This window comes from Colletotrichum navitas (genome assembly GCF_030913465.1).
Source record: "Colletotrichum navitas strain CBS 125086 chromosome Unknown LY79scaffold_42, whole genome shotgun sequence".
Lineage (NCBI taxonomy): Eukaryota > Fungi > Ascomycota > Sordariomycetes > Glomerellales > Glomerellaceae > Colletotrichum > Colletotrichum navitas.
This window is the reverse complement of record NW_026850588.1, coordinates 20,741-46,425: the sequence shown is the minus strand read 5'-3', so window position 1 is coordinate 46,425 and position 25,685 is coordinate 20,741. Positions and strand designations below refer to the sequence as shown.

General features: G+C 56.1%; 11 protein-coding genes across 11 annotated transcripts; 5 read left to right on the top strand and 6 right to left on the bottom strand.

The window, feature by feature from the left end:
- Positions 1 to 111: 111 nt before the first annotated feature.
- LY79DRAFT_261940 (Tim44-like domain-containing protein) lies at positions 112 to 2,191 on the top strand. Its single transcript, XM_060551948.1, has 2 exons — positions 112 to 1,217; positions 1,268 to 2,191. The coding sequence occupies exons 1-2, from the start codon at positions 295 to 297 to the stop codon at positions 1,941 to 1,943; spliced, it is 1,599 nt and encodes a 532-aa protein (XP_060412649.1). The 5' UTR covers positions 112 to 294; the 3' UTR covers positions 1,944 to 2,191.
- LY79DRAFT_557955 (uncharacterized protein) lies at positions 2,116 to 3,224 on the bottom strand. The gene has a single exon (XM_060558142.1). It carries the CDS (start codon positions 2,995 to 2,997, stop codon positions 2,440 to 2,442), a length of 558 nt encoding a protein of 185 aa, XP_060412648.1. The 5' UTR covers positions 2,998 to 3,224; the 3' UTR covers positions 2,116 to 2,439.
- A 1,584-nt stretch (positions 3,225 to 4,808) lies between these two features.
- LY79DRAFT_518402 (oxidoreductase family protein) lies at positions 4,809 to 6,040 on the bottom strand (the record flags this gene model as incomplete). The annotated part of the gene is made up of 2 exons (XM_060555030.1): positions 4,809 to 5,359; positions 5,446 to 6,040. 2 exons carry the CDS (start codon positions 6,038 to 6,040, stop codon positions 4,809 to 4,811), a joined length of 1,146 nt encoding a protein of 381 aa, XP_060412647.1.
- A 527-nt stretch (positions 6,041 to 6,567) lies between these two features.
- On the bottom strand, positions 6,568 to 11,133 carry LY79DRAFT_557945 (uncharacterized protein). The gene has a single exon (XM_060558141.1). It carries the CDS (start codon positions 10,834 to 10,836, stop codon positions 6,781 to 6,783), a length of 4,056 nt encoding a protein of 1,351 aa, XP_060412646.1. The 5' UTR covers positions 10,837 to 11,133; the 3' UTR covers positions 6,568 to 6,780.
- Positions 11,134 to 11,764: 631 nt separating this feature from the next.
- LY79DRAFT_591302 (alcohol acetyltransferase) lies at positions 11,765 to 13,265 on the top strand (the record flags this gene model as incomplete). Its single annotated transcript, XM_060561264.1, has 2 exons — positions 11,765 to 11,785; positions 11,853 to 13,265. The coding sequence occupies 2 exons, from the start codon at positions 11,765 to 11,767 to the stop codon at positions 13,263 to 13,265; spliced, it is 1,434 nt and encodes a 477-aa protein (XP_060412645.1).
- A 1,459-nt stretch (positions 13,266 to 14,724) lies between these two features.
- Positions 14,725 to 15,716, top strand: LY79DRAFT_557937 (tyrosine phosphatase). Its single transcript, XM_060558140.1, has 2 exons — positions 14,725 to 15,266; positions 15,355 to 15,716. The coding sequence occupies exons 1-2, from the start codon at positions 14,753 to 14,755 to the stop codon at positions 15,684 to 15,686; spliced, it is 846 nt and encodes a 281-aa protein (XP_060412644.1). The 5' UTR covers positions 14,725 to 14,752; the 3' UTR covers positions 15,687 to 15,716.
- Positions 15,717 to 16,767: 1,051 nt separating this feature from the next.
- LY79DRAFT_580865 (uncharacterized protein) lies at positions 16,768 to 17,810 on the bottom strand (the record flags this gene model as incomplete). The annotated part of the gene is made up of 2 exons (XM_060560146.1): positions 16,768 to 17,536; positions 17,605 to 17,810. 2 exons carry the CDS (start codon positions 17,808 to 17,810, stop codon positions 16,768 to 16,770), a joined length of 975 nt encoding a protein of 324 aa, XP_060412643.1.
- Positions 17,811 to 18,462: 652 nt separating this feature from the next.
- Positions 18,463 to 19,395, top strand: LY79DRAFT_670839 (short chain dehydrogenase; the record flags this gene model as incomplete). The annotated part of the gene is made up of 2 exons (XM_060563831.1): positions 18,463 to 18,628; positions 18,695 to 19,395. The coding sequence occupies 2 exons, from the start codon at positions 18,463 to 18,465 to the stop codon at positions 19,393 to 19,395; spliced, it is 867 nt and encodes a 288-aa protein (XP_060412642.1).
- A 253-nt stretch (positions 19,396 to 19,648) lies between these two features.
- On the bottom strand, positions 19,649 to 20,480 carry LY79DRAFT_518351 (family 2 glycosyl transferase; the record flags this gene model as incomplete). The annotated part of the gene is made up of 2 exons (XM_060555027.1): positions 19,649 to 20,267; positions 20,383 to 20,480. 2 exons carry the CDS (start codon positions 20,478 to 20,480, stop codon positions 19,649 to 19,651), a joined length of 717 nt encoding a protein of 238 aa, XP_060412641.1.
- A 2,315-nt stretch (positions 20,481 to 22,795) lies between these two features.
- Positions 22,796 to 23,880, top strand: LY79DRAFT_518284 (uncharacterized protein; the record flags this gene model as incomplete). Its single annotated transcript, XM_060555022.1, has 2 exons — positions 22,796 to 22,850; positions 23,033 to 23,880. 2 exons carry the CDS (start codon positions 22,796 to 22,798, stop codon positions 23,878 to 23,880), a joined length of 903 nt encoding a protein of 300 aa, XP_060412640.1.
- Positions 23,881 to 24,048: 168 nt separating this feature from the next.
- LY79DRAFT_261794 (uncharacterized protein) lies at positions 24,049 to 25,445 on the bottom strand. The gene is made up of 2 exons (XM_060551947.1): positions 25,082 to 25,445; positions 24,049 to 24,628 (listed from the first exon to the last, which is right to left on the bottom strand). The coding sequence occupies exons 1-2, from the start codon at positions 25,364 to 25,366 to the stop codon at positions 24,218 to 24,220; spliced, it is 696 nt and encodes a 231-aa protein (XP_060412639.1). The 5' UTR covers positions 25,367 to 25,445; the 3' UTR covers positions 24,049 to 24,217.
- Between the last annotated feature and the right edge of the window lie 240 nt (positions 25,446 to 25,685).

The following is a 25,685-nucleotide window of genomic DNA, read 5'->3' as shown; positions in this document are numbered from 1 at the left end:
AAGCCTGGAGACATTGGCGTCGTCTGATTGGTGCCGAGGGACCCCAGGGCGCCGGGTCGTCTTCGGGTGAACAGGGCCCAGATTTTTCCGCGCTCCGCCTGCAACCGAAATCGCAGAGCTTCCAAAGTCTGGACTCCGTCCTGTCGCGAGCCAAAATTTCTCTGCCACTATTACTCGCCCCCCTCCCCGAATCGTCATCCGCATCTCTGTTCCGCCCCCTCTTCCTTTTCCTCTTTTTTCCTGTCTCTTTCTTTGCTCATCGTCGGGAGGCGGTCGGCTTGGAACCTCCACATTATGAACTCTTTAGTGCAAGCAGCGAGGAGCAATCCTCAGAATGCTCTTGTCAGAGCTTCCGCGCGAGCGGTCCAAACCCACAGCAGGGCGCCCGCATACAGCCGGTTACTATCTACAGAGCTCAGTGGCAACGCTGCGCTAGCATTCTCACGACAACCATCCGCATTCCGAACCACCCCGCTGCGGTCGCAGTTCCTCCCCGAAGATGTCCGCTTTATCTCGAGCTCGATGCAATCGCGCTCCTTCCACATGACGGCCCGACAGCTCCAGAAGCAGGAGACCGAAAAGCCCAAGTCCTCCGAGGAGACGAAGACCAAGGAAGCCGAGTCGGAGGCCAAAGACGAGTCCTCCGAGAAGAAGGAGGGCGAGGAGAAGACCGAGGGGAAAGAGGAAGGTCAAGAGGGCGAGCAGAAGCAAAAGAAGGATGACGCGCCGCCCCCTCCGCCCCACGGCGACAAGACTCCATGGGAGGTTTTCAGAGAGACGCTGCAGACCGAGTTCAGCAAGTCCAAGGAGTGGAACGAGTCGACAAAGGCTCTTTCTGGGGAAATCCAGGATTTCACCGAGAGCGAGAGGGTTCGCAAGGCCCGCGAGGCCTACGAGAAGTCGTCTGGTGCCATTTCTTCCGCTGCAACCACCGCTGTTAAAACCACTGCTGGAGCAATCGGCAAGGGTGCCGCCTGGACTTGGGACACTACCGCGATGAAGGGCGTCCGCAAGGTCGCCAACGTCACGGGAGACGCCCTTGACAAGGCGACGAAGCCTATCCGTGAGACCGAGGCATATAAGAACGTCAAAGAAGTCATCGATGATGGCAGCAGCTCCCGCTACGGCGGTTGGGTTGAGAAGGAGGAACGTAGGAAGAAGCGTGAGGCCGAGGCGCTCAAGTCCGGCAAGCCCGAGATCTTTGAGGAGGACCCCAAGTAAGTTGACAGGAACTCATTTTTACAGCACTCAACTAACCTCAGCAAAGTGCCGGCACCAATGTTACGATTCACAAGGACGCTGCGTGGAAGGAGGCGTGGAGGGATTTCAAGGACTCCAACAAGTTCGCCCAGGGTTTCTTCAGCGCCGGCAAGGTATACCGCGAATCCGACAATCCCCTCATCGAGACCGCACGACTGGTCACGGACAAGATTGGAGGCTGGTTCGCCGAGAACGAGACCGCGCAGGTCATCAAGAAGTTCCGCTCAATGGATCCCAACTTCCAGACGGAACCTTTCCTGAAGGAGCTCCGCGAATACATTCTGCCCGAGGTTCTCGATGCCTACGTCAAGGGCGACATCGAAACCCTGAAGCTCTGGCTGTCTGAGGCCCAGTACTCCGTATACGAGGCTCTGACGAAGCAATATCTGACAGCCGGCCTGAAGTCGGACGGCAAGATCCTCGATATCCGCCACGTCGACATTGTCCGCGCACGCATGCTCGAACCCGGTGAAATCCCCGTCTTCGTCATCACTTGCAGGACGCAGGAGGTCCACGTCTACCGCAATGCCAAGTCTGGCGAGCTCGCGGCCGGCATGGAGGACAAGGTGCAGTTGGTGACATACGCCATCGGCATCACCCGCGTGCCGGAGGACGTCAGCAACCCCGAGACGAGAGGATGGCGTCTCATTGAGATGCAGAAGAGTGGAAAGGACTACTACTAAGCTAACCAACCATTGAGAACCACAGACGTGGCCCCTCTCCTCCTTTGGGATGGGGCCTTGTCTTTCTCTTGACTGTAACCGCGAGGCAGGCTCGAGGATATTGGATGATGAACAGAATATCCCTCCCCTCGTTAAGAGAGAAAAAAAAACCCCTTTCAGCCGACAAAAAAAGTGTTTTATTACTTGTACAAAAAATAGATCCGAGGGCATATGGGAACTGGCGAACATTGGGCGATGTTGCTACAATGGCGAAGCGCGGTCGGCAGGAGGGAGAAGAAAACAACCAACACCGCTCTTGAAGGCTATATGTGTGTGTACGTGTAGAAGAGAGATGTCTCTCGTTGTAGGAGAGGCGATTACCATATTTGCGATGTAATACCACGAGACCCAAGCGTCCCCACCCCAAGCAAAGCTCCGAACAGTCTCCCTGTCCCCCTCCCGCCATCCGTCTTGACAGGACCGTCCGCTCCTCACCCTACGCTGCGACATCCTGCGCCTAGTCTCGTTGCCTCTTCGCACGAGCCCTGCTATTCCCGTCCTCCCTCTCCCTCTCCATCTCCTGCTCCTCCCTCAACGCCGCCCTGACCTCCATCAACACCTTGCCGAGCAGGTTCAAACCCCACAGACGCCGGTCAGTCGACGGCGCCTCCTCGGGGCTGAACCCGATGCCCCAGACGCGGTCCCGCGGGCTCGCCTCGATCAGCTCCCGCTCGCCCGTCGCCAGCAGCTTCTCCCGCAGCTCTGGCGCGCAGCGGAACTTGAGCAGGTTCCCCTCGCGGACGATGCGCTCCCTATGGGACTTCCACAGCGCCTCGTTGAAGCCCCTCACCCGGCGGCCGAGCGCCTTCACTTCGCGCGGGTGGTCCGTCCGGAGGACCGCCCGCGCGGCGTCGCCGTCGCCGAAGAGGAGGGCCTTGCCGTACATCATGTAGTGCTCCGCGGTCTTGAAGGTTACGGGGGGCGAAGAGGAGGTGAAGGGGTCTCTGGCCCACCACTGGGAGAGGTAGCCTTCTTGGCCGGTCTCGCCCCAGAAATAGATTGGCGATGTCTCCATGTTGAGGGGGCGGGGTTAATATATGCGGACGCGGGTGTGGGTTTTTTTATTCGCTTTTGAAAAAGTCGATCAAGCTACGGGTTTGGGTGGTTCGTCTTGTTTTATGTTGTAGACAAAGGCCGCGGTCCAAACTGCGTTAGGCAGCATACGGGGCCGCGGGATGAGTCAACTCAAAACTGCATGAGGCTGCCGGATGAGTCAACCAGCAAGATTGCCTTGATACAAACATCTTTCAATCGTGAGATGAACGAAGCAGACATGAGGAAAGGTAGGCGGGCCAACACATCGATTTATGTGTCTGATATGAGAGTAGTGTCTACTCAAGAGCCCTCCATAGAGTTGGTACCCAAGGCAATCTATCCGGTTAACTACCGTGCACGCATATATTGTTGTCTGAAAGCAAGGGAAACTTTGGATCCGTTCAGCTAGCGTATCTCTCTGACTAACAGCCGGTCTCTAGATATTATTAAATGTAACCTCCTTACGTCGGATGCCTTGATACGGCATCAAAGCGTGGTTTCGGATGCAGCCCACTGTAGGACTACGATGGATCCTTATAATCTGTCAGTAAAGACTTTGCTATTGCGCAAAGTTTGAGATATGATTATATTGGTGAAACGAATCGGAAATTTTGGCCTCTAAGCTTGGGTTGCTGTGAGAAGCAGACTTTATTCGTGAAGCATGTAATTCTAGGAAGCCGTATAAGAGTCTCATAAACCTGCAGTGTGTTTAGACCTCATTCTCGCTGACATCTCCATATACCCAATATCTGTACATCCCTTATTATCCGTCGAATCTCGCTTGTCATCAAGGTATGATCAGAACTGTACCGGCCTACCTCCAAGCTAATGGCGTAGGTACTTCATCAAGCCTGGAATCCAATATGACCAGGATTTTCCGAGTTGCACCGCCTGCAGTGGCAATGGAGGATATGCCCGCCTCCCGACTGTCTAGAGTATGGAGCGCAGAGTAGACTCCGAATCACAAGAGCATCCAACCGAAAAGGCAACGCCGACAGACCGTACTACATATGTTGCTGCTAAGACAATTCCGGCTGTCTTACGGGTCTTCGAGGTTGTCACACAAGCAACCCTCATTGCAATTGTGGTTGCCCCAGTAGGATGCAAGTTACTGGTCGTGAACGCAACCCACCCGGTGGACTTCACTATGTTTGTCAGCGAGGGACTTGCGACTTCTACTCGCGTCGTATCAATGAAAATGAGAAACAGGAATGTGTGGTTGACGACGGTATTATATCTCTTCTAGCCAGGCTTTCCGTCATATAACACCGTTTTGAAGGTGCGGTGTCAAGATTGTGTTGATGATTTGATGCCCGCGAAAGCTGAGGATAGCTTGATCTCGTGTAACTCAGCAGCAACTTAAACAAGGAATTGTGTTATTCTTGTGAAGCGTTCATTGTTATATGTGAGCCTCAGCTTTTACACCAGTCAGAGCGGAGCCCAAGGAAGAAATTAGGTATAATTCTGCAGACTTTGAACTGAAGGTCTTCGTATATGAAATGCTCGCCGTTTTCTTCCGGCACTGGTAAGATCTTTAATGCGATTGAGCCTTGGCCCGCCTCACTGAATGTTGGTGCCGCCACCGAATGAGTCAACCAAGTCGGAAGACTTCGACACCAAAAATCCGCACAAGGTTTAGCAAAACGAAATAGCTGAAATTGCAACTGCTTCGGGATATTTGGACTGGCTAAACTATTGACACTAAAGCACCCAAGCACGCGAGTGCCTCATTGACAGAAACGTAGACTCCTGCCGCCACCGACTCGTTTTCATCCCCACGGCGCAGCCCGCTCAGCCAGAACTCGAGGGTAGGCCGGCCAGCTGCTCGTGCCTCCTGAGGGCATCATCAAAGCTCGCCAGCAGCCCGGCCGCCCCCTCCCCCTGTGCGAAGGCCTCGTATACGGCCCCGATGCACCGGGCAGGCACGGGCAGCTCGTCCTGCCAGTCCGCCCAAGCCCACGCGACCCGCTCGACCTTGTCGCTCGCGAAGTCGTGGACCTCGATCCGCACCGCGTCGCCGTCGGCGAACGCCTGCAGCGCCACGCTGTTCTGGGACGTGAGGCGGATCTCGCCCCGCTCGCCGTGGATAGTCCACAAGAGCTGCGGGTCGCCGGGAAACGGCTGGCCGCGGCGGAAGCGCGCGAGGAGCGTGGCGTCCGGGGCGACGAAGTCCGAGGCTGGGAGCGTCGCGGTCACGGCGAGCAGGTCGGGGACGTCGGTCGGGACCGTCTCAACGATCTGCCGGGTCGCCGGGTCGCGGATGCGGACGTTGGGTCGCTGGATCTGGGCGTGGCTTTGCTGGATGGTTGCCTCGCCCAAAGCGTATTGGATTTGGTCAAACACTTGAAGACATCCCTATCAGCCAGTCACGCAAACACAAACGCGCGTATAACCCGCACGAATCGAACGGAAGCATCGCTTGACTTACAGTGGCCGAACCCGATGGTGACGATGTTCCCCCCAATCTCACGGTGGGTGAAGTACTTCAATCCAGGCGGGAACATTTCGCGGTCGAGCGTGCCGCCGGCGGCCCTGACCTCGCTGCTCAGGACCTTCCCGATCCGCCCCTCCTCCAAAAGGCTCCGGACCTTGAGAAGCGCCGGTGCGAACCGCCCCTGCACGCCGACCGCCGTCCGGACCCCGCTCGCCCGCGCGGCGTCCGCCAGCTCCCGCGCGCGCCCGGCGTTCTCCGCAAGCGGCCACTCGACGTACACGTTCTGGCCAGCCCGCAAGCTCGGCAACGCCGTGTCGTAGTGCTGGTCGACGCGCGTACAGACGACGACGAGGTCGATGTCCGAGTCGGCGGCCAGGTCCGCGGGGCTGCCGTAGGCCTTGGTCGCGGCAGGGAGGCCGTACACCCCAATGGCGCGGCGGGCGGCTTCGACGCTCGAGTTGCAGAGGGCCGTGATGGCGTACTTGGAGCGGCCGCGCGAGGAGAGGAGGTAGGGGAGGTGGGCGCTGCTCGCCCAGGCCGTCTTGGCGGAGGAGGAGAGCCCGATGATGCCGACGCGGATGGGTGCCATTTTTGAGAGGATCGGTTTTGGTGCTCTTTTGTTTTAATTACTCTTAAAAACCGAAGATTGAATGCTTGCGAACAGTGTATGGGGCCATAGCCCAGGAAGGGGACCTGAGTGAATGATATAGGCGCGTGTGTACAAGTGATGATGTTATCGTTGCATTTGTAAGCCCTCCATGGCGACTGTGTGGCTTGGCGACTTGGGTAGTAGATGAGGGGTTGTCCGCCGCCTTATTTGTAATACGCTTGTGGTTCGACTACGATTTTCAATCCTGCCAACGAGTAAGCCGTTCATGAAAATCCCTAAGCGCCGTGGTGAACTTTTGTCCGAGAGTTTGCTTTTCGCGGGTGGGGGGTTCCCGGATCCTGTAAGTGGAGGGTGCATCGGAACGCAGCACAATGTCTTTTCAACGGCGTTCCACGGCCTCAGAATTGTGGACATCTGCTTCTGTCAGATATTTCGAACAGTTTCCATCTTTCGATTGGTCACGGTTATGCTTTTGTGCACACGGCCAACTTTACACATGTCACTCTGTAGTTTTCGCTGGGCTCAGCCGGTGGTGACACGGCGGTCCAACATTCCAACTCGTCATACTATCAAGTGTAAGCCAAAGAGACCAGAGTTTCTTGCAAATATTTGAGTACCAAAGGGCGTCCTATGCCCCCCGAATGCCATATCCAGCATGCTGCGGTCTGGCGAAACCACAGCATATGAATCAGTAATGTACAACGGCTAGTATTACCTCCTCACAGCATCTCGTCGCCTCCAAAGCTCTCGTCTGCCTCGCTGATATCATACCCCATCTCCCTTGCATGCTCCACTCTCTCGCTGGCTACGCGCGCAGCGTGCCAAGCATCCCATTTGGCCCTGTCCTCTGACGACTCCGCGAGCGGCTTCAATAGTCCCCTCTTGCGGAGGCGGCGGCGGTGTTGCCGCTTTTCGTAGAAGCCGAGGGTGTTCATATCGACAGTGGTAATATCGGTGCCGGTGACAAAGTCTACAGCGTCTGCCCAAAGATCTGAAGCCTCTTCAGAGAACTGGTTGGCGACCTGGCGACCCCACCCGTTTGTGGCCCACTCGTCGAGCTTCACCGGGATGGCAACACCCCAGGTCGGGTCTGTCGAGGACCAGACACATGGTGTTGAGGAGCAGGTAGCAGGTCGGCAGTAAAACTCGCACATGACCGACTCGGCAGCGTACCATAGTGAGACGATGAGGAAAACCAGGCCGACGAAAGTCAACCGGAAAGGCTTGCGCCTATAGAGGCTCGGCACAGGAAGGTGAAGGTACGAGACCTCTTTGACAGGAGTGCCTCTGACACAATCTGGGCAGTCGCGAGCGTGATCTGGGTGGTGACGATGATGCGACGGCTTTTCGGATTGCTGCTCCTCTGAGCCCTCCCCAACCGTTGCTCTATCGCCCTGTTTGCCCTCGGCATGGGATACCTGGCCCTCCAACCGCTCGATGCCCTGCTTGGCTGTGCGGATGCTGAGAAGTCCATCTTTCAACGTCTTGCTCATCCTGTCGTATTGCTCCAGTTCTTGATCTCGTTCCGTCTTTGTGAGGTTTGGCTTCGCCGCGACTTCCTCTCTCTTCATCGAGATCTCGTCAAGTATAGACTCGATTTCAGGGGGAGTTGTGCTTTGAAGTGTTTGCAAGTTGAACATTTCTTCGAAATCGTCGAGAGTCGAGTCTTCGATCTGATGTCTACGCTGAAGCTCAAGGATGTCATCTTTGACAGTAGGCGGCTTAACCGAGTTGGTTAGAGGAGGGCGTGGCCGCGAAGTTGACCTAGTGCGACGTCGCAGTGTGGAGGTTGTGGCTGTCCCCGTGGATTGTGGCCACTGCTCTTTGTCACCGCTGGCTTCGGGACCTGCTTCGCCTGCTTTGAAGAAAGAGCCTGCCCGGGATGGAGGGCGCGAGCCTCGACGAGTCGGTGGCCTGCTGTCGTTTGCCGTTGATGTCGTCTCGGGCCTGGTCAAGGGCTTGATGTCTTCTTGGACGTGTTCAACTCGGGTCGTCGCAGGCGTCTCGACGTAGGCGCCAGTTACTCTGGGGGTGGGCAGGGACAACGGGTCGACCTTGACAGGTCGGGGGGTTTCATCGGCGAAGAGGTTCTTATCCTCATCCTCGGTGGAGGGTTCCACAGATGTTGCTCTCACCGATCCTCGTTCAGACTGGTTATCAACGGGCGCAAAAAGTTTCATTTCTTGTTCGATGCGGTCGGTAGGATCACCGTCCGAAGAAGCCATGCTCTTTCGACCGTCATGAGCAGAGTCAGTTGAGCGTTGACGGCGTTCTTGTCGCCGTCCAGCAAATTTTCCGGCAGATTTCGGCCTCTCTTCTTCTGGTGGCTTCGGTTCATCCGTAGGGCGAGGTGGTGGATCGTCCGCCTTCTCAACAAGAGCTGATTCGAGAGCTTTAGCGTCTTCTTTGAGGCTGAGTCGCGGTGGACTGGCCTTCGGTACCTGCTCAGGAACCGGCTGTTCGGGCTCACTTCTGCGCTCACTTCTGCGTCGCCGTAATGGGGCCTCCTTAACGGGCTCTTCTACTGTTTCTTTCGGCTCCGATGGAGCCATTATGTTCTTAATCTTGTCCTCGGAGTCGACTTGTTGGTGGCTCTGAAGACTTGCGTAGTCACGTCGACTAACCTTGTCTTCGAATCTCTCTGGTGGGTGGTGGCTTTGAAGACCCGCGTGGTCCTGTTGACTGATCTTGTCTTCGTCACGCTTTTCCGTTTTCTCGTCGTTGCCATTATTAAGCTTCTTCACCTGACCCGCGACTTCGGGCTGACCTTGAGCCTCCGGAGCAGGGCTAGTGCTAGCAGCTCTCGCAAGTCTCTGAAGCAAGTCCCTAGAGTCTGTCCTCGTGTGTGCCACCTGAGGCCTCGCATACTTGGGGCTTGACAGGTCTTTGTGAGTCTCTTTGGGCGACGTGAGATGCGGATTCCGATCGTTGGAAGCCATGTAGCTGTGGTAAACAGTGACAGGGGTGTTGGGTATATGCTCGCCATCCCCGCCTGTTGCTCCGTCTTCTCTGGCTGTCTCGCGGGCAGGCGCCGACTCCCTGCCGAATTCACCGCTACGCCGAGCCTCTGGAGACATAGACCTTGACATGGAATTCTGCTCCCGGATCTCCTCTAGCCGGCTGGAAGCTATGGCCTTCTTTGACAAGGACTCGGCTTCTCGTGTGCGGATGTAGTCAAGCTTCGTATTCTTCGCCCGAGGGCGCTCCTCTATATCTTCGCTAATCGGAAGGTCGTCGGGCGTCGGGTAGTATGAACGCAGCTGCGCCCTTGATTGTTTGGCCATCTCGTCTTCAACCTCGGCTTCTCGCTCGCCAATTTCTTGCAGCTTCGTGTTCCTAGTTCGTAGCTGCCGTTTTTGCTGCTCCGCAAGCTCGGCGTTGGCGAGTTCTTCCCGCTGGCGAATCTCATCAATCCTATTGTTCGACCGCCCTACTCTGGGAGTGATCCCCATTGATGAGTCTCGCCCATATGGTCCGTTCGCCTCAGGAGCATCATATGCAGTTGTGGCGGGATTTCGTCCATTCGGAACTGTGCTATACGCCGTACCGCCCATTGTTATGCGCGGACTGTCCGATACTTGCAAGTCTTCTGCCGTGAAATCTGCGTCCAGCTGCCAGGCGTAGCTCTTCTCCGGCGAAAACATTTCGGGGTTCGTAGAAGTCGGCCGCGATGTTGGTGGGGTAGGTTCCTGTGGGAGGCGAGAAGCCTCGATGGAGGGGAGTGGCTCGTCGGCCGCGCTTTGTTGGCCCGTCTTGGTGCTGACGGATCGCTTAATGCCCATTTCGTCTTGCTGCAACAGTTCCTTGATTCGGCCTTCGGGGACGTGGCTCTTTGCGAAAGCTCCGGGACGGGGGCTGTTGCTCGAACCACCATAACTTGTTCTCCTACCCAAGTTCTGACTGCCATTCAAGCTGCTGCTGCTCGCCCTTCGACCCAGGCCCTGGGCTCCGTTGAGGCTGCCGTTGCTCGTGCGTCTCGTCAAAGCGTGTCCAGTCTCGGCGATCTTGGACCCCGTCCTGGTTTTACCAAAGAGGTTGTCTGGCTCCCGTGAGGCGCTCGGCGATTGACTCATCTGGCGTTCGTATTCCCTGATTCGACGGTCAAAGCTTCCGGAGCTCGAGAGGCTGGTTTGCGACCCAGGGCTAATTCCATACCGGGCGACATAGCTGTCGCGCAAAGAGTCGCTCGACAATCTCGAAAGAGGCCTGGCTCGGGAGTAGTCGACTGCCTCTTTGCCCAGCGTTCGTCGTGTTTTGGCATCATCGTGGGTTTGTCGGCTGATGTAGGGCCGCGGGGCAGGGCTAGGGGACGCGTCGATGGCGGGGGACACTCTTCGCGGTCTTTCAAGAGTCCGCACCCGGTTCTCGTCCGCCAACTTCCAAGCCTCGGCGACAGAGGCACCCGTGCCTTTGGAAAATATCCCAATCATCGACTTGGGTCTTGGTATACGAGAGCCAGGAGAGACAATATCGGCTGAATGGTTGGAGTTGATTGAGGGCGTCTGCGAGGCAGAGCTCGATGGCCGGGGAACAGCAGCTCGTGAAGGGGGGCGGCCAGTCGGGTTAGCGTTCAAGCTGGTGTTGTTGTTCGTAGGCGAATAGCCAAAACGGTTGGTTCCCGGTATCGTCTGCGCAGGACTGGGGGGTTCGAGAGTCTCTCTCGACGGCTTGGAGAACAGTGGTTTTCGGCCTTCTTCATCGATTGTCAGATGAGTAGAAGCGCGGCGATTCGGACGCGCTCCAAAAGCGCGGGAAGGAGGTCGGTTGTGGTCCATGGCGATGTCGGTTGGCGACCGCGATCGCGATCTTCAGCGAGTGTGAGGCGAGAGACACGGTCAAGCTGCTGCGCGGAACTGCATTATTTGGTTTGCGATACGGCGACAGGTCGCGTCATCTCATGCTTTAACGCGTTTCACTTGACAAAATAAGCAAAGATTGGCAAGAAAGGTGTCAAGCTGTAAAGGTCATCATTGTCGTCTCAAGTCGCACCGCGCACCTTGGTCAGGGGAAATGATTGCGCAAATGAGAAGGTCAACAATTATTATTTGGGGCTGCGCACGAGCAAGTGGTGCATCCGCGTCGTCCGGTGTGGAAATTGACCGGGGGAGGCCCACCCCGGCCAGGCCTCTTTCCCTCTTGGGCCCAACCCCCACATGGTCCTCCTCCAATCATCGGATCGGAAAAGCCTTGGAGCGAATGACTAATCGGCAGCATCCGGTCAACCTGGTCTGAGCTCCACGCTGGCAGGCTAATTTCGGACCCTGAATACCGTTTGGGAAGACGGGCTGTCGAACACACGAGAAGCGCCATAGAAAGACCTTGGACGGCGTGGAATGGCGTTTTCTGTAACACAATGTGCCCAGATAAGCAACTGCTGGATGGGGTCCACCAACGACGCAGAGGTCTCAGAGATTTCCGATGGTTTGCTGGCCTCACTCAAACTAGGCCTCCACAGCTCATTACCATTCATATCCCAACCGAAGATTACGGTATGCCGGCACAGCCCAGCTCCTTGAATTACCCCTGTGCAGTATCCGTATTCTAACCGGAATTGGAGGACGCGCGGCAAGGTCGGTAAACTGAGACGCCTACAGTCAATCTCTCTTTATTATATCTCATCAACTCCCATGCCAACAACAAGGGACCATCGCCACCGTCCACGCTTTCAACCTTGACCCCGATAGCGTTCATCGCCCGCCCGCCATGAAGTCCCAAGCAGCCCTAGTACGGCCATGCGGCAATATGTACCGTCCGAGAAACCCACTTCTTGATATGATGAAGTCTGACGTAGTCTAGGGAGAAGTACTCCACTGCCCGCCACTCGCTCGGCTTGTATCGATGCGTTTCAGTGACGTGTCGGTATGCCGTCCCACCAGGCACCGGGCTCGAAGAACTCAAGATGGAGCTCCGCCGAGCGGTAGCGCAAGTCATTATGGAGCAACCTTTTATGCGCATTGGCATCGTCGATGAAGACAAACAGGCTCCTTGTTACGTCCATGTTTCACGAATCGACCTCACAGCGCAGATCCAGTGGTATGGGCCGTCCCACCCAGACGCAGTAGACGCGGCCCTCTGCAAACATCTTTCTTTCCAGCACGATCAGCTATGGCCACACGCTGGCCAGCGGCCGCCCTGGAAAATTGCAATCATTCCCATCGAAACATTCAAGGGTTCTCCTGTAGAAATAGAGGTCGTCTACTCGTTTCACCATGCCATTGGCGATGGTACAAGCGGTTCCATCTTCCACAAGCGGCTACTTAACGCACTCAGCAATCCGGTCGCCGTTGCGGGGCTTGACGCCAATCAGCTCAATCTTCCAGAACCGCCGGTACTACCTGGATCACAGGACCAACTCGTCGATGGGCGAATCAGTTGGTCGTACTTTCTCTGGGAGCTGTGGGATGCCTTTGGCCCTTCGTGGCTGAAGACTAAGCCAGAGGTTGTTCCCTGGACAGCTCGCGCCATCGACTTCTCCATGCCTTACCAGACCAGCGTCCGAATTCTACGGGTTTCTGCTGCGACAGCAACGCGGCTACTGTCGGTCTCTCGGGCTCATTCTATGACCCTGACACCATTGTTGCACGCACTCGTCGCCGCCTCACTCTCTCGCCACCTTCCCGCTTCTGAGGCACCCGCTTTTAATCCAAGTTCGGCCATTAGCTTGAGACGTTTTGTTCCTGCTTCCACGGGGCTCGATGTAGACAATCAATTCTCGATTCTCGTCACATCAACCGATCACTCGATATCCAAGGCGTTGACCACAAACATGCGAAACCCCTCCGATCAAACCCTTGAGGAAGCCATTTGGGATGCCGCAGCTTCTGTCAGAAAAGAGCTCCGAGATAGGCTGGCAACTTTGCCTCACGATGATATCACAGCCATGTTAAAGTATGTCAGCGACTTTCATGAGTTCTTCGCAGCGAAGGATGGCAGTGAGCGCGGCAACAGCTGGGAGGTCAGCAACCTAGGTGCGATCAGTGGCGGTGCCCTCGAAGGAGGCTGGAAGTTGACCCGTGCTGTGTTCTCACAGTCAGCCATGACAGCGGGGCCCGGCTTCGCTGTCAACGTGGCAGGCATCGCTGGTGGAGAAGTCACCGTTACACTGACGTGGAATGAATCTGTTGTAGACACGGCTTTGATGGAGTCGCTGGCTACAGATCTGGAAGCATGGACGCAACATCTCGCAGCCGGCATACCTCTCTAACTTTATAATACTCAACCTATCACTTTCCTCGTTTTCTCGGAACAAACCCCGGTTGAACTCGAAGAACAAAGTACGATGACAGAAAAGTCAAACAGCGTGCAGTCCCCAGCTTTGAAGGATTCGTGTCAGAGCCGATGACCGTTTGGTCCGGACCAGTTGCCATACTTTTGACCATCAAATGGGCTGCATAGCTGCCCACGGGCTCCTTGCGCCGCATGCTCGCTTTGCCATCGCCAATGGAAAAGAAACCAAACCTTGCTGTAACCACGGTCGAGGTCTTTTTGGTTTCAAGATCGTCGCGCGCGAGACGACTTGAGATGCCGAGTGGTTTCAATTGCGCTACTAGCCTCATGTCGAACCCGAGGCTTCTCGAAGGCGCCGCCTTAGCTCCGATTGTTCTATGTTACGTCATCTCGTTTCGCTCGGGGTTGATATGAACCTGCCGAAATGAGCGTTTTTGGTAGATGGAAAGCCACCACACTGATTAGGGAGTTTCAATTCGCCCTGTTCTGGGGAACCTCGATTGGATGGGCTGGAACTTGCCAGATCGATGAGATTATGTCCATCAGCGTGTCGCTGACGTTTTGGGCTTCCGAGACATGCTCTCGGGCTGACCATCCCAATAGAACAAGCAGCCTGAAGTACTGAAGTCGGCAGCATGACTGAGAACAATGATCCGGGAGCAGTGCAGTTTCACGCAAACTAAGGAAAGGAGCGAGTTAGTCGTACGACTTTTGTCGGATAGGTAAACAATTATCGAATCTGTTTTTGTCGTGTTGTACGCATATTTTGATAAATCTGTACTCCCCACCTTTCTTTGTGTTGGCTCGGGGAAACATTCCGGTCACATATCGAAACTGGTCAATAGGGGTAAGTGTGGTCCATTTTCAATCAATCATCTTACATGGATTGTGACAAGCATTGTGCGTTCATTCGCGAATCTTTGCCAAGGTTCATTTGTAAGGCCACTCTTTGCCATAAAACGCATTTCGATGATAATTCTGTCTTGGCGGTGTTGACTGTCGTCACCATCACTAGGCTTGGCTTGGGCCGAGGCATTGGCATATTGGTCCGGTGCGCCGTGCGGCCGGCCGCCAGACGGGTGGGCCGGCGCCCTGGAACTCGCGACGGACAAATTCCCGAGTCAATCGCTCAATACCAAAGACTTGTCGCATGCTCTCCGAAGCTGACTATTGAATTCATCTCAATGCGTTGCCTTTGCAGAAGCTCCAAGTGATTCTGGTCGGTCAAACATCGCCAGGACCCATATCGGCCTCCGCGGGCGCGGGGGACCGGGCCAATGCGTCTTCCGCGGCCGCGGCCCGATATCCTTCTTCAACCACACGCCTCCCTGCTATCTCTGTATGAGTAGGACCAAGATGTCACAACGTGTGTGACATATTAAATCAAAGAATAACCTTTCCATCCTCATCTGTGTGTCTCCGTCTCACACCATTCTAAAAAAAAAAAAAAAAACCTAATTCACAATGTCGTCGCATCAGGAGTATTCTGCACCTAAGCTGCTGGAGATCGCGGCAACCGACGTCAGATTACCGCTGAAACAGTCAGACTACGCCGCGATTCTCTCCAGGCCCCCATTTCATTCTGTCCCTGGGACGTTCAACACCAGGGACATCGGCCAAGTCCCCGGCAGCGCCGTCCGGCCGGGCTTCGCGTTCCGCTCCGGCTCGCTCGAGGCCATCGGCGAACCAGGCGCAAGCGTCATCGCGAAGCAGCTCGGGATCAGAACGATCTTCGATCTGAGATCGGGAGACGAGCGGGAGAGATACCCCGAGCCGGAGATCCCGGGCGTGGCGAACGACTGGATCCCCACCCCGTACAACAACAAGGTCGACATGAACGATTTCGCCAGCGGCGGCGGCGAGGAGGGCTACTGCAAGATGTACATGGGCATAATCGAGGTGTATGCCCCCACTTTCAAGGCGATTCTGGAGCACGTACGAGACAGGCCGGATGAGCCGTTCCTGTTTCATTGCGCACGTAGGTCAAGCCCCCGGGGACGGCTTTTCCCTCCCTCTCTTTCTCTCACTGCGACGAGGCCGCGGCTAACTTTGAGGGGCCGTGAAAGTGGGACGCGACAGAACCGGCATCGTGGCCGAGATGCTGTTGTTTCTTGCCGGGTCGGATGGAGATACCCTGACTCTGGACTACATGATGACGCGGATTGGGTCCGAACCGCTTCGTGATGTTTTGCTCGAGAGGGCAGTTCAAGACAACGCGGTTGCCAACGGGATTGAAGACCCAACATTCCAAAACCTTTGCAATCTGAGGGTTTCGACGTGGGAGCTCTTTGTAAAGCAGGTCAAGGGCCAGTATGGCGGCTTCGACGGCTATGTCACCGAAAGACTAGGTTTTTCCAAAGACGATTTAGAGCTTATCAGAAACAATTTGAGAGGTTAGATATAAACTAGATATGTACATGAAGCTATGCAAGCAGATGCTTATTTTTTTTCGCATTCCATCTCTTCATCATAGTAAGGTGAGAGATGTCTGATCAACCCTTCACTTCGATGTGGAAAGGAAAGACGTTATGTCTTGCGGACAGCATCCGCCAATCTCGGGTTGAAAACAGTGAGTTTATACCTAGAACCTGAGGAGGTGTCAAACAGCGATGTGACTGAAAACATGTATTTGGATTGCTTCACTGTAGGTAAATACGCATGTGGTCATGGGCGGAATCACTTGCTCAAGTGGGAAAGATATGAGCCCCATCTTCCTCATTCCAATGACCCGCGGGGGCATTGACTGATTGTTACTATAATGAGCAGTTGTCGCGCCGTGATTTATATCACTCATGGAACCGCATTACGCACGAAGTCATTCGAGATGGTCTATATAAGCGGATAAGCCAAGAGAGTAAGAAAAAAAAAAGGGGGGGGGGGAGGTTCGATTGAGGCTTGCCGTCAATCTGGTCATGGGCCTGGGTGTAGATACAATAAGAAAGAACACAAAATACTACGAACAGATACGTTGAACAACATCCCTTCCTGCGAAGGCCACATCTAGCCGTAGACAGCGGGATCGTCCTTTGACAAGTCTAGGGAAGCTATCCCAGGCAAGGATATCAGCGGGCTTGGGCGTGTCGGAGGCCAATAATGTTGAAACTAGTGGTGGTGGTATAACTGTTCAATTGTGACAATGGCAGAATTAGTTGGCCGTTAATCTCGCAGAGAGGCACAAGCCGTTCGTGAGACAGGAGAGCCCAAAGGATGAAGTTCCCACATGCACGTATCTGGGCATTGATCTTGAAAAAGATATGAAGAGGGTGCTTTGTAGCCGCTTGAAGCATGGTATCGGTGCTTTAATTGCATCCGGTTTGGACTCATATTAAGGGTGGAGGAGGCCTAGTTGTTATCGGAGTGGCGCTTGTCCAGGAGGCCAGTCGAATCAGAGCCTCTAGAAGCCAGATTGCTAAACGCTTTTGTAATTCAGGGGTATCAAATGCACACATATGCTCTTCCTACCTTCCTTAGCCGTGCCCTCACTTAGCTCTGACCTTCCGGATGACGACCTTATTCCCATCAAGCTCCCAACCGACGCCACGGTCTCTCGTCAACGCCTCCCAGCTCTCCCCGGCACACCTCTCCAACCACTCCCGGTCGGCGGTGAGATAGGTCCTGCCGAAGCACTTGAGCACATGCGTCCGCATCTCGGCCTCGGCGAACTCCAGCAGCTTCGCCCGGTGGCCGTCGACGCTCCTCTTGATCCTCCGGAACGCGACGTAGTTGTCGTGCGCCAGCGCCGCCAGCAGCGCGTCAACTTTGGCATCGCGTAGGCCGTACCGGTGGCGGATCGCGTACGCCTCGGCCAGGTCCCCGCGGCGACAGGCGGCGTCGAGGACGAGGTAGGCCAGGACCTCCTGCAGCTCGACGCTCGTCAGGTTCCGGGCGGGGTGGATGGCGCGGAGGACGTGCAGGATGGCGGGGTGGTAGGACTCGGGGTGCTTGACGAGGACCGAGAGGCGTATGTTGAACAGGTAGGCCTGGATGGCGAACTCGTCGGTGCGCTTCGAGGCGACGATGCCCTCGCGGAGCTTGCGCAGCGCCATCATGACGTCGGAGAGGGCCTTTGTGCTAGCGGGGTCGTCGAGGCTCGGCGACGAGGCGGCGGACACGGAGGGGTAATCTTTGAGGTCGAGAGAGGCGAAGCGGCGGAGGAGCTCGTCGCGCTCGCCGGCGTCTGAGCAGAAGGTCATGTAGCGCTCGACGATCTTGGTGTAGTACCGTTCCTGCGTCTTGAAGTCTAGAAGCCTGGACCGTAGCACACGTCAGTCAGGAAACCATGCACCAATCGACGTCTGGAGGGGTGCAGGGCTCACCTGGTGTCGCCTTTGGAGGGGAGGCCGATGCTGTCGAGAGGGTCTAAGTCGACGGGCTTGAGTCTTCCCCAAGGACCCGAATGTGTACGGCCGCCTCGACCGACACTACCGCCGCTACCAGTACCACCACTACCGCCGCCAGGGCCGCCTCCCCTTCCTCTTCCACGAAAGACCCTGCCTCCGCCTCGGCCTCCGCGATTTGACATGATTGCAAAACAGTTTTGGTGATTTTGGACTCGGCACAACGGAGTGCAGAAGGCGAGGGGGGGCGCGCAGGAGAGCGACAGAGAGAGATGGATACACACCCACCTGTCGTCAAAACAGAGGCGGAGACATCCCACCTTTCCCCCCTATCTTATCTAATCCCCGACGGGGCGCCAAGGCTGGAGCTCAGGTACGAATTACCCCAGATGTCGCTTCCGAGAGGGGAAGAGACTTGGGGGTGCTCTTGCCAGTGTTTAACGTGCTCCTTAATACTACCGAACCAAGAGAAACTGTCCCCATTGACGCATAGAAAAGAGCACATATACCCTGATTACGGTCTCTCAGGCTGGAATGTAGCATTTCACATTGGGAAACCCATGATCAGAGCTTCTGGCGATCTGGTCATCCGACACCGAACAGCTCTACCCCACCACCAGTACCTCGTCTAGTAGTAGGGGCGGATAGACACACCGCGGGGAACCTCGGCAGGCCAGGGGTTGGTCTCGAGGCGAAGCTCCAATTGCACTCATCAAGGAGTGCCCGTCCACCTCAGCATTCTGCAATATCCCCCCCAAAGAGAGTCGTAGATTGGTTGAGAGGAGCATATTGTAATTGAAAAATTGAACATCATCCATCACCGCATTTATTGTCAACATGTCGGACCGTGTGACGCAAATCGCCTCTCACCTCCACTACCCTAAAGGCATGCTCGCCGGCCAGGTGGCCATCATCACCGGGAGCGGACAAGGGATCGGGGCCGAAACGGCACGGCTGTTCGCCAACGAAGGCGCGAAAGTCGTCATCTCTGATATTGACGCCAGTATGCTTCTCTCCAACGACAACAACCCCAGCCGGATTACATCCTTACTGACACCCACCGCCACAGAAAAGGCCCAGGAGGTCGCGGACGGCATCAACGCCGCCGGCGGCCAGGCCCTCAGCGTCCCCGGCGACGTGCTCTCGGCGGACTACATCACCGAGCTCGTGGCCAAGGCGGCCTCCTTCGGCGGCGGCAAGATCCACCACCTGGTCAACAACGCCGGCTACACCTGGGACGGCGTCGTGCACAAGATGACGGACGCGCAGTGGGACACCATCGTCGCGCTGCACGCCACGGCGCCCTTCCGCCTCGTGCGCGCCGCCGCCCCCTACTTCCGCGTGCGCGACGGCGCCAACCGCTGCGTCGTCAACATTAGCTCCACCTCGGGCGTCCACGGCAACGCCGGCCAGGCCAACTACGCCGTGGCCAAGGCCGGCGTCACCGGCCTGACGAAGACCATTGCCAAGGAGTGGGGGCCCGCCTTCGGCGTCCGCGCCAACACCGTCGCCTTCGGGCGCATTGCGACGCGCTTGACGGACGCCAAGGAGAAGGGCGCCTTCGTCGAGGGGCCCGGCGGCGAGAGGATCGCTCTGGGGATCCCGCAGGCGCAGAAGGGAGCCGGCCAGCAGCAGCCGCACGCCGACATCCCGCTGGGGAGGCCCGGCACGCCGACCGAGGCAGCGTCCGTCATCCTGGCTGTCGTCAGCCCGCTCTTCAGCTACGTGACCGGTCAGACGATCATGGTGACGGGCGGGCGAAACATGTAGAGGGCTCGTTTCCGACGATAAAAAGAAACGCCCAGAGCTGGAACAAACTGGAGTGACCCAGCATCACTGAACAGAATGTAGAATTTATGTGACTTATCAATAATTAGGTATCGGTACTTGATTCCCGTCCCCTCCCCAACGCCCATTTCATGCCAATTGTTTCCTGGAACAACAAAGAATAAATATCCCTCGGTACCGTATCACCCCTTTCTGTCTCGGCTTATTGTCTTTTTCTTTTCCTCCTCTCCCTCCCTTAAACCTTCATCCACAGGGACAGAACCCCCTTGGCGTACTCGACAATCTCGTCGCCGCCCAGCTTGCTGTCGCCGTAGACGCGGTCGACGAAGGTGATGGGCACCTCGGCGACGGAGCAGCCCATGGCCTTGGCGCGGACCATCATCTCCATCTGGAAGGTGTAGCCCTTGCTCTCGGTGCTGGAGATGACCTTGTCGAGGACGCTCTTCTTGTAGAGGCGGAAGGAGCCCGTCAGGTCGCTGACGCCGGGGCGCAGGACGGTGTCGGCAAAGAGGTTGGCGCCGCGGGAGACGAACTTGCGCTTGAGGTCCCAGCCGTAGACGCCGCCGTTGCCGGCGTAGCGGGTGCCGGTGACGATGTCGTAGTCGGCCTCCTTCTGGCGGGCGATCATCTGGGGGATGAACTTGGGGTGGTGGGAGAAGTCGGCGTCCATGATGATGACGAAGTCTCCGGTGACGAACTGTAGGCCGTGGACGTAGGCGGTGCCGAGACCCAGCTTGCCGGTGCGGGTCTTGAGGATGACGTGCGGGGCGTAGGCCTTGACGAGCTGGTTGGCGACCTCCTGGGTGCCGTCGGGGGAGCCGTCGTCGACGATGATGAGTTCCCAGTCGAGCTTGCTGTTGGAAGGGGACCGAAGGTCAGCAGGTTTTCGGAAACGTCAAGAAGCACCAGAACCAAAGAAGTGGCGGGGGATCTGGCTCCGAGAAGCTGCAAGGCGCGCACGCAACTTACTTCTCGGTGAAGGTGCGGTTCAGCAGCCAGGCGACGATAGGGAGGTTGCGGCGCTCATTGTAGGTCGGCAGGATAACCGAGTACTTGTGGGGCGCCATTGCTGCTACGAAACGGAATCGGTGTGATTACAAGAACAAGTTGGATAAGAAAAAAAAGTTGCAGTGGTCTTGGGCGGGCGGGGCGGAAAGGAGCGTGATGAAGTTGGCTGCGCGTTGGGTGAAGCTTTACGGCGATGCTGTCCTTTGGCGGCGGAATGCCATTTTGGCACCCTGAGCGGTAGATGACTAAGCATGACCTAGCCCCTGAGATCCAAGGGGGGACGACAAGGCGAGGGTCTCCTAGCTTGCATGCTTCTAGACTCTTGACGTTTTTGACGGCGATGATTCAATTGCGGGAATCTGACTATTATGTCCGCGCCTCATCCCAATTGCAATGTCTAGTTTCCTGATTTTTCTTGACCCCTCTGCTATGTTTCCTGTTTAGCTTCTGTCAACTGCACTGCACGCCCTTTCGGCTTAGTCAACTTGGATACCGGCATCTTGTTAGTTGACAGCTGCACTCGAGGATGCAGGGAAAATAGAGTACAAAAAAGAAGACAAATCTCGATAACAATAAATCTATGGTCGAATTTCTCGAGTTCACCGACTGTTACTACAGGTGGTTTCCTGACTTTTCCGTAGCTGCTTGGGGTGGTTGACTGTATCGATTCCATTTCGATGCAACTGGACAATATTCGCAGTCTGCGGTTTCGCCTGCAAGATATCGACATGCCGACGTCTTAATATCAGTGTTGAGGCGAGAATGCCATTTTACGAGCGTCCCTGTCCAGCGGCAACGATCCCGGATGGCATGCACCACAGATAGTAGACCCCTAGGACTTAATATTGATATTGGCTCCCTCTCCATATCGCCCTCTTGCACTGGATTGAAACAACGTGTACACTTAAGGGCCCGTATTCGTCTGTTCGACAGCGATGCAATCAGCCGTATGGTTCCGCAGCACATGCGCATACGCCCTCGAGCCGATCGCAGATGGCGTGCAGCAAACTTGGAAGCTCAGACCACGGTTCGGGGACGATGGCGAGCGCTCATTGGTTCCAGAAAAAAGAAGTTGGCGGGAGGGGGTGGGGGGACGCGCCGCGCCACCGTCCCCGCATCGCTATGCTGCAACACCGCGAAGCTGCCGCTTTCTGCCCTGGCAAGCAGACGTAGCTGGAAACTCATCGAAAGAAAATGAGATAAAATAAACAAATAAATAGATAAATACGTCAAAGTGAATAGAAAAACAGAAAACCACCTCGAGAGATGTGCTGGTTTTGCTTCTGCTGCTCTTGCTACGCCGCCGGCGACACAGTGTCGTCGAGACAGACGCACACATGGTCCTTGGGCCATCACCGTCATGAGGGGGAAAAGAATCGGCGTCACATCCGCTGAGACGAACTTGCAACACGATCTAGCTGTGTCTGCCGCCAAAAGGAGCTCTGTGCCTCTGTTACACCTTCGTCTATTCTCTGCTGTTTCCTACTGAACAGAGGAAACGGTCATGCTATGCCGCCGTTCAACAGCTGTCAGCTACTCATTCACAATCGCCGGCCAGAGGAACAACCTTCTCTCTCCTCTCACCCCCTGCCCTCCCCTTCCCCATCAAATCCAGCTCAGCAGCCCCATGGAATGACTAGGCCTCTTCTGGATTGCCCGGGCCTTAACCGGGGCTAAGCTCCAGCTTCCAGCCCTGCACCGGCGGCCGTGGAGCTGCTTCGTCACGTCAGGTTGACATGACGGCGGACCAAGGTTCCTCTCCACTTGATTTTGCTGCGAGGGGGAACCTTGCTCTCGCCGGCAGTCGCTTGCAAACCTCGCAGTTTCTCTCTTGTCGCTCGAGGTCCGCTCCCTGTTCTGTTAGCTGGTAGTAACAGCTCCCTCCCCCGATGGCCCGCGCAGACACGTTATGTGCGTGCGCGCACACACTCACTCACACACTCACTTTGTTTGTGCCCACCGAGGCGACGGCCGCCCTTACCCTTGCCGCTGCTGATTCGTTCCGTGGAACTCGCCCCCTGCCTACCTAACCCCATGTTTCTGTGCGATGACCTACCGTGTGGTTGCAGCAAGCCCAGCAGGTGAAGAGGAGGAGGAGGAGGAGCTCCCATGCTTCCTGCTGCTTCTCCGACTCCGACTCTAACCTCACCTCTTCTTTTCGCTTCTCTCATCCCTTCTTTCTCTCCTCTTCCCAACCCAACTTCATCCTCTTCACACCAGCTTTCCATCGTCAATCGATATCACCGTAGCCAATTCCATCACCACCAAACGCTTATCGATACTCGAGTACGGCCATTGAGCCCATATTCAAGACCGACTGCGACATTCCTGACCGCGCACTGTGCGCCCACCAACACCACTTTACGTCATCGCCATGGATCCCGTTCCCGTTGCTGCACCTGCTCCCGCTGCTAACGGCGCCGACAAAGGTGAGTGTGAGGCATCACGAAGCTTCAATTGTGATCGCGTCGACCCGGTACGGCTGCTCTGATGTTTGCGCCTTCTACCTTGGCCAAACTCAATGTGCTTGCTGTATAAGCGAGGCTCTCCCGTCACTATTCACCCATCATGCCCGGACCATCATGCGCTAACATCCTTTTCCCGATCGCAGTCGCAGAGACTGTCGCGACCACTACCAGCGCGGACAACAAGCCAACGGAGTCTCCAGTCGCTGAGATGAAGCCTGCCGAGGAGAAGAAGGACGAGAAAAAGGAAGCAACTGCGCCCGTGCCCGAGACATCAGCTGCTCCCGTCGCCGAACCTACCAAGCCGGAGGAACCGCCTGCGCTTGCTCCGCCAGCGGATGCGCCGGCTACGGCAGATGCCACGGTTGATGCGCCAAAGCCTGCCTCCGTCGAAGAGGTTCCCGACCAGGATGGCCCGACCTCAACCGGCGTCCAAGAGCCAAATGCCACCCCAGTCGAGCAGCCGGCCGTGACATCCGCGCCTACCGATGAGCCTGTGAAAGCGTCGGTGGAAGCGCCCATCGCGCAAGAATCCGCCAAAGCGCCCGTAGCTGAGGACGAGCCAATCAAAGAGCCCATCATCGACAAGACTGAAGCTGTCAACGGTGACGCAACCAAGGGCGTTGAGATGACGGGCGCTCTCAACGATGCCGAACCTGCCGGTGCGGGCGAAGACGAAGCCGCAACGCAGGCCATCCCGCCCGAACCCAAAGTTGGAGACAAGCGCAAGGCGGATGACCCCGTCGAGACCAACGGGGTCAACGGGGCTAACGGCACCAATGGCACCAACGGCGTCGGGGAGACATTGAAGGAAAAGCCAGCCGAGAAGAAGGCCAAGAGGGGGCCCGGTCGCCCTCCTTCGAACGGTGCGGCCAAGGAATCGCCGAAAAAGGAAAAGGAGTCTCTAGGTCACAAGGTGGCCAGAAATGTGAAGAAGGTCGTTCACCCCGTCGGCAGGACTGCGCGCAAGACTCGCTCTCAGGGCCCCGTTTAAAGAGGCTGTGGATAGTGCGGACGTTCAGGGAGAGAACAATTTATCGTGTCGACTTTGCTTGCGTAACAGCAGGCAGCACAGGACCACTCGTCGGCCAAGGCTCGGATGGAGCCCGTCACGCGGGCATGTTTCCTATCCTCGTATGTTCATGCTGGGCAGGCAAAAAAGGTGGTGCGGGGATCATGCTCTTGTTTTTCTTTCTTGATTGCTTTCCTGCGTGGGCTTGAATTTGGATCAAACAATGAAATGGATCGGGGGGAGATATTTGTATGTATATAACACGATGCTTGCATATGCAGCTTTGAATCACGGTTTGATTACAGATACGATGTTTGCCTCAGCGACCGATGTGGTATACAGAGAATGACCCGCGAAGTTTCCGAACTCTGGGTAGACAAAAACGACGTGTGTTGTTTCCTAATGGCCGGCCCGGTCGGACAGAACCATTGATCCGAGCCATCAGCATGTTGCCATTCATGGCCGAGCAGAAGAGCGACAACCAGGCGATGACGTCGACATAGGCGGCACTTGGTGGCTCTTCGGCCCAGGCGGGGGTACATAGAATCCGAGGGTCCGCGGATCGCGCCACCAAGGGCCAATGATTTGCAGACCATGTTGAAGACCACGGGAATGGAAGGGCGGGTATGAGGACCCCTTTTCTCAGTGTTCTCCAACGGGAATGAAGCCCTGGAAATGTGGAGAGGGAGAGAGAGAGCAACATGCACCTCATACTAGTAGGTACTGTTTCCTGTTTTTGGATTAGTTGCCAGGTACCCGAGCGAGTGCCGGTCTGGTTGGAATGGAGAAAGCGGAAAACCAGGACGGTTCATCCGGGCCGGGAAGAGCCAACCCAGAAAAAGAGAAGAAAAAACAGAAAACCGGGCGAGTTGTGACGAATGTAACCCATGCCAGGGACGAGAGCGTAAACAAAGGGGAACCAAGAGAAAGACAAAAGCTCCCCTAAAGACGCTAGGCGATATCGAGAGGAAAGGCGAACGGCTTCTTCCTTCCTTCCACGCACGGGTTGCCGGGCGTTCCGACGCCCAAAAAGAAGAAGCCACAGGGAAGGGAAGGAAAGTACCGATAAGGGCTTTGTGGAAGTCGAATGGAAAATGGCTAGTGTGGCTCTGGGGGGGCTGTGACGTAACTGTGCGAGGAGGCGTTCCTAGCCAGTAGCCACATACCAACAACGCTACCTTACCGTCTGTTCTGGAATTCCTACAGGTAAGAACGGCGTGGGTTTGAGGCATAATCGGGGGGCGGAGAGGAGGTGGAGATGGCCCCCCCCGTCTCTCCATTTGGACCCTGCTTCGAAGCCCTCGTGACTTGACGGATGGGGGCGGTCGAGAGAGAGCTGGTTTCTGCTTGGTAAATGGAAGGAAAGTGGATGCTTATTTTGCGACTCGCGTGAGTGAATGAGTCTTATTTTCTGAGGTGAATGCCAACAAGCGCTGCGCGGCGAAGTCGCGGGTGATTGCCCTTGCATCCATCATTTATGGCGTTATTGTTTTTTGTTACCCTGCTGCCATGTACAGGTATCTCGTCTCATGCTTCCGTAAGGTACGGGACGGGGGGGCGGGGGGGGGGGGGGGGGGAGCAGCTAGACGATCACTCGTGCACAGCCTATTGCTCTCCTGACTGGCATTGTGGCCTTTTGCATTGAGTTTGACCCGTTCCAACTTCCGCCGGCTTTTTTTTCTTTTTTTTTTCTTTCTTCCGCTGGCTGGTTGGGTCTTGGGGGACTCTGACCCATTCAATTGGCTCCAGTCTCAATGCATAGCCCTGCTGGATGCCTTTCCGTACCT

Excerpts from the sequence above, each read along its gene's own strand:
- LY79DRAFT_261940 (XM_060551948.1), top strand. The coding sequence starts at position 295 with ATGAACTCTTTAGTGCAAGCAGCGAGGAGCAATCCTCAGAATGCTCTT. Across the intron at positions 1,218-1,267 it reads ATCTTTGAGGAGGACCCCAA|TGCCGGCACCAATGTTACGA; the intron begins GTAAGTTGACAG and ends ACCTCAGCAAAG.
- LY79DRAFT_557955 (XM_060558142.1), bottom strand. The coding sequence starts at position 2,997 with ATGGAGACATCGCCAATCTATTTCTGGGGCGAGACCGGCCAAGAAGGC.
- LY79DRAFT_557945 (XM_060558141.1), bottom strand. The coding sequence starts at position 10,836 with ATGGACCACAACCGACCTCCTTCCCGCGCTTTTGGAGCGCGTCCGAAT.
- LY79DRAFT_557937 (XM_060558140.1), top strand. The coding sequence starts at position 14,753 with ATGTCGTCGCATCAGGAGTATTCTGCACCTAAGCTGCTGGAGATCGCG. Across the intron at positions 15,267-15,354 it reads GTTCCTGTTTCATTGCGCAC|TGGGACGCGACAGAACCGGC; the intron begins GTAGGTCAAGCC and ends GGGCCGTGAAAG.
- LY79DRAFT_261794 (XM_060551947.1), bottom strand. The coding sequence starts at position 25,366 with ATGCAAGGGCAATCACCCGCGACTTCGCCGCGCAGCGCTTGTTGGCAT. Across the intron at positions 24,629-25,081 it reads TAGGAATTCCAGAACAGACG|GAAACAGTACCTACTAGTAT; the intron begins GTAAGGTAGCGT and ends ATCCAAAAACAG.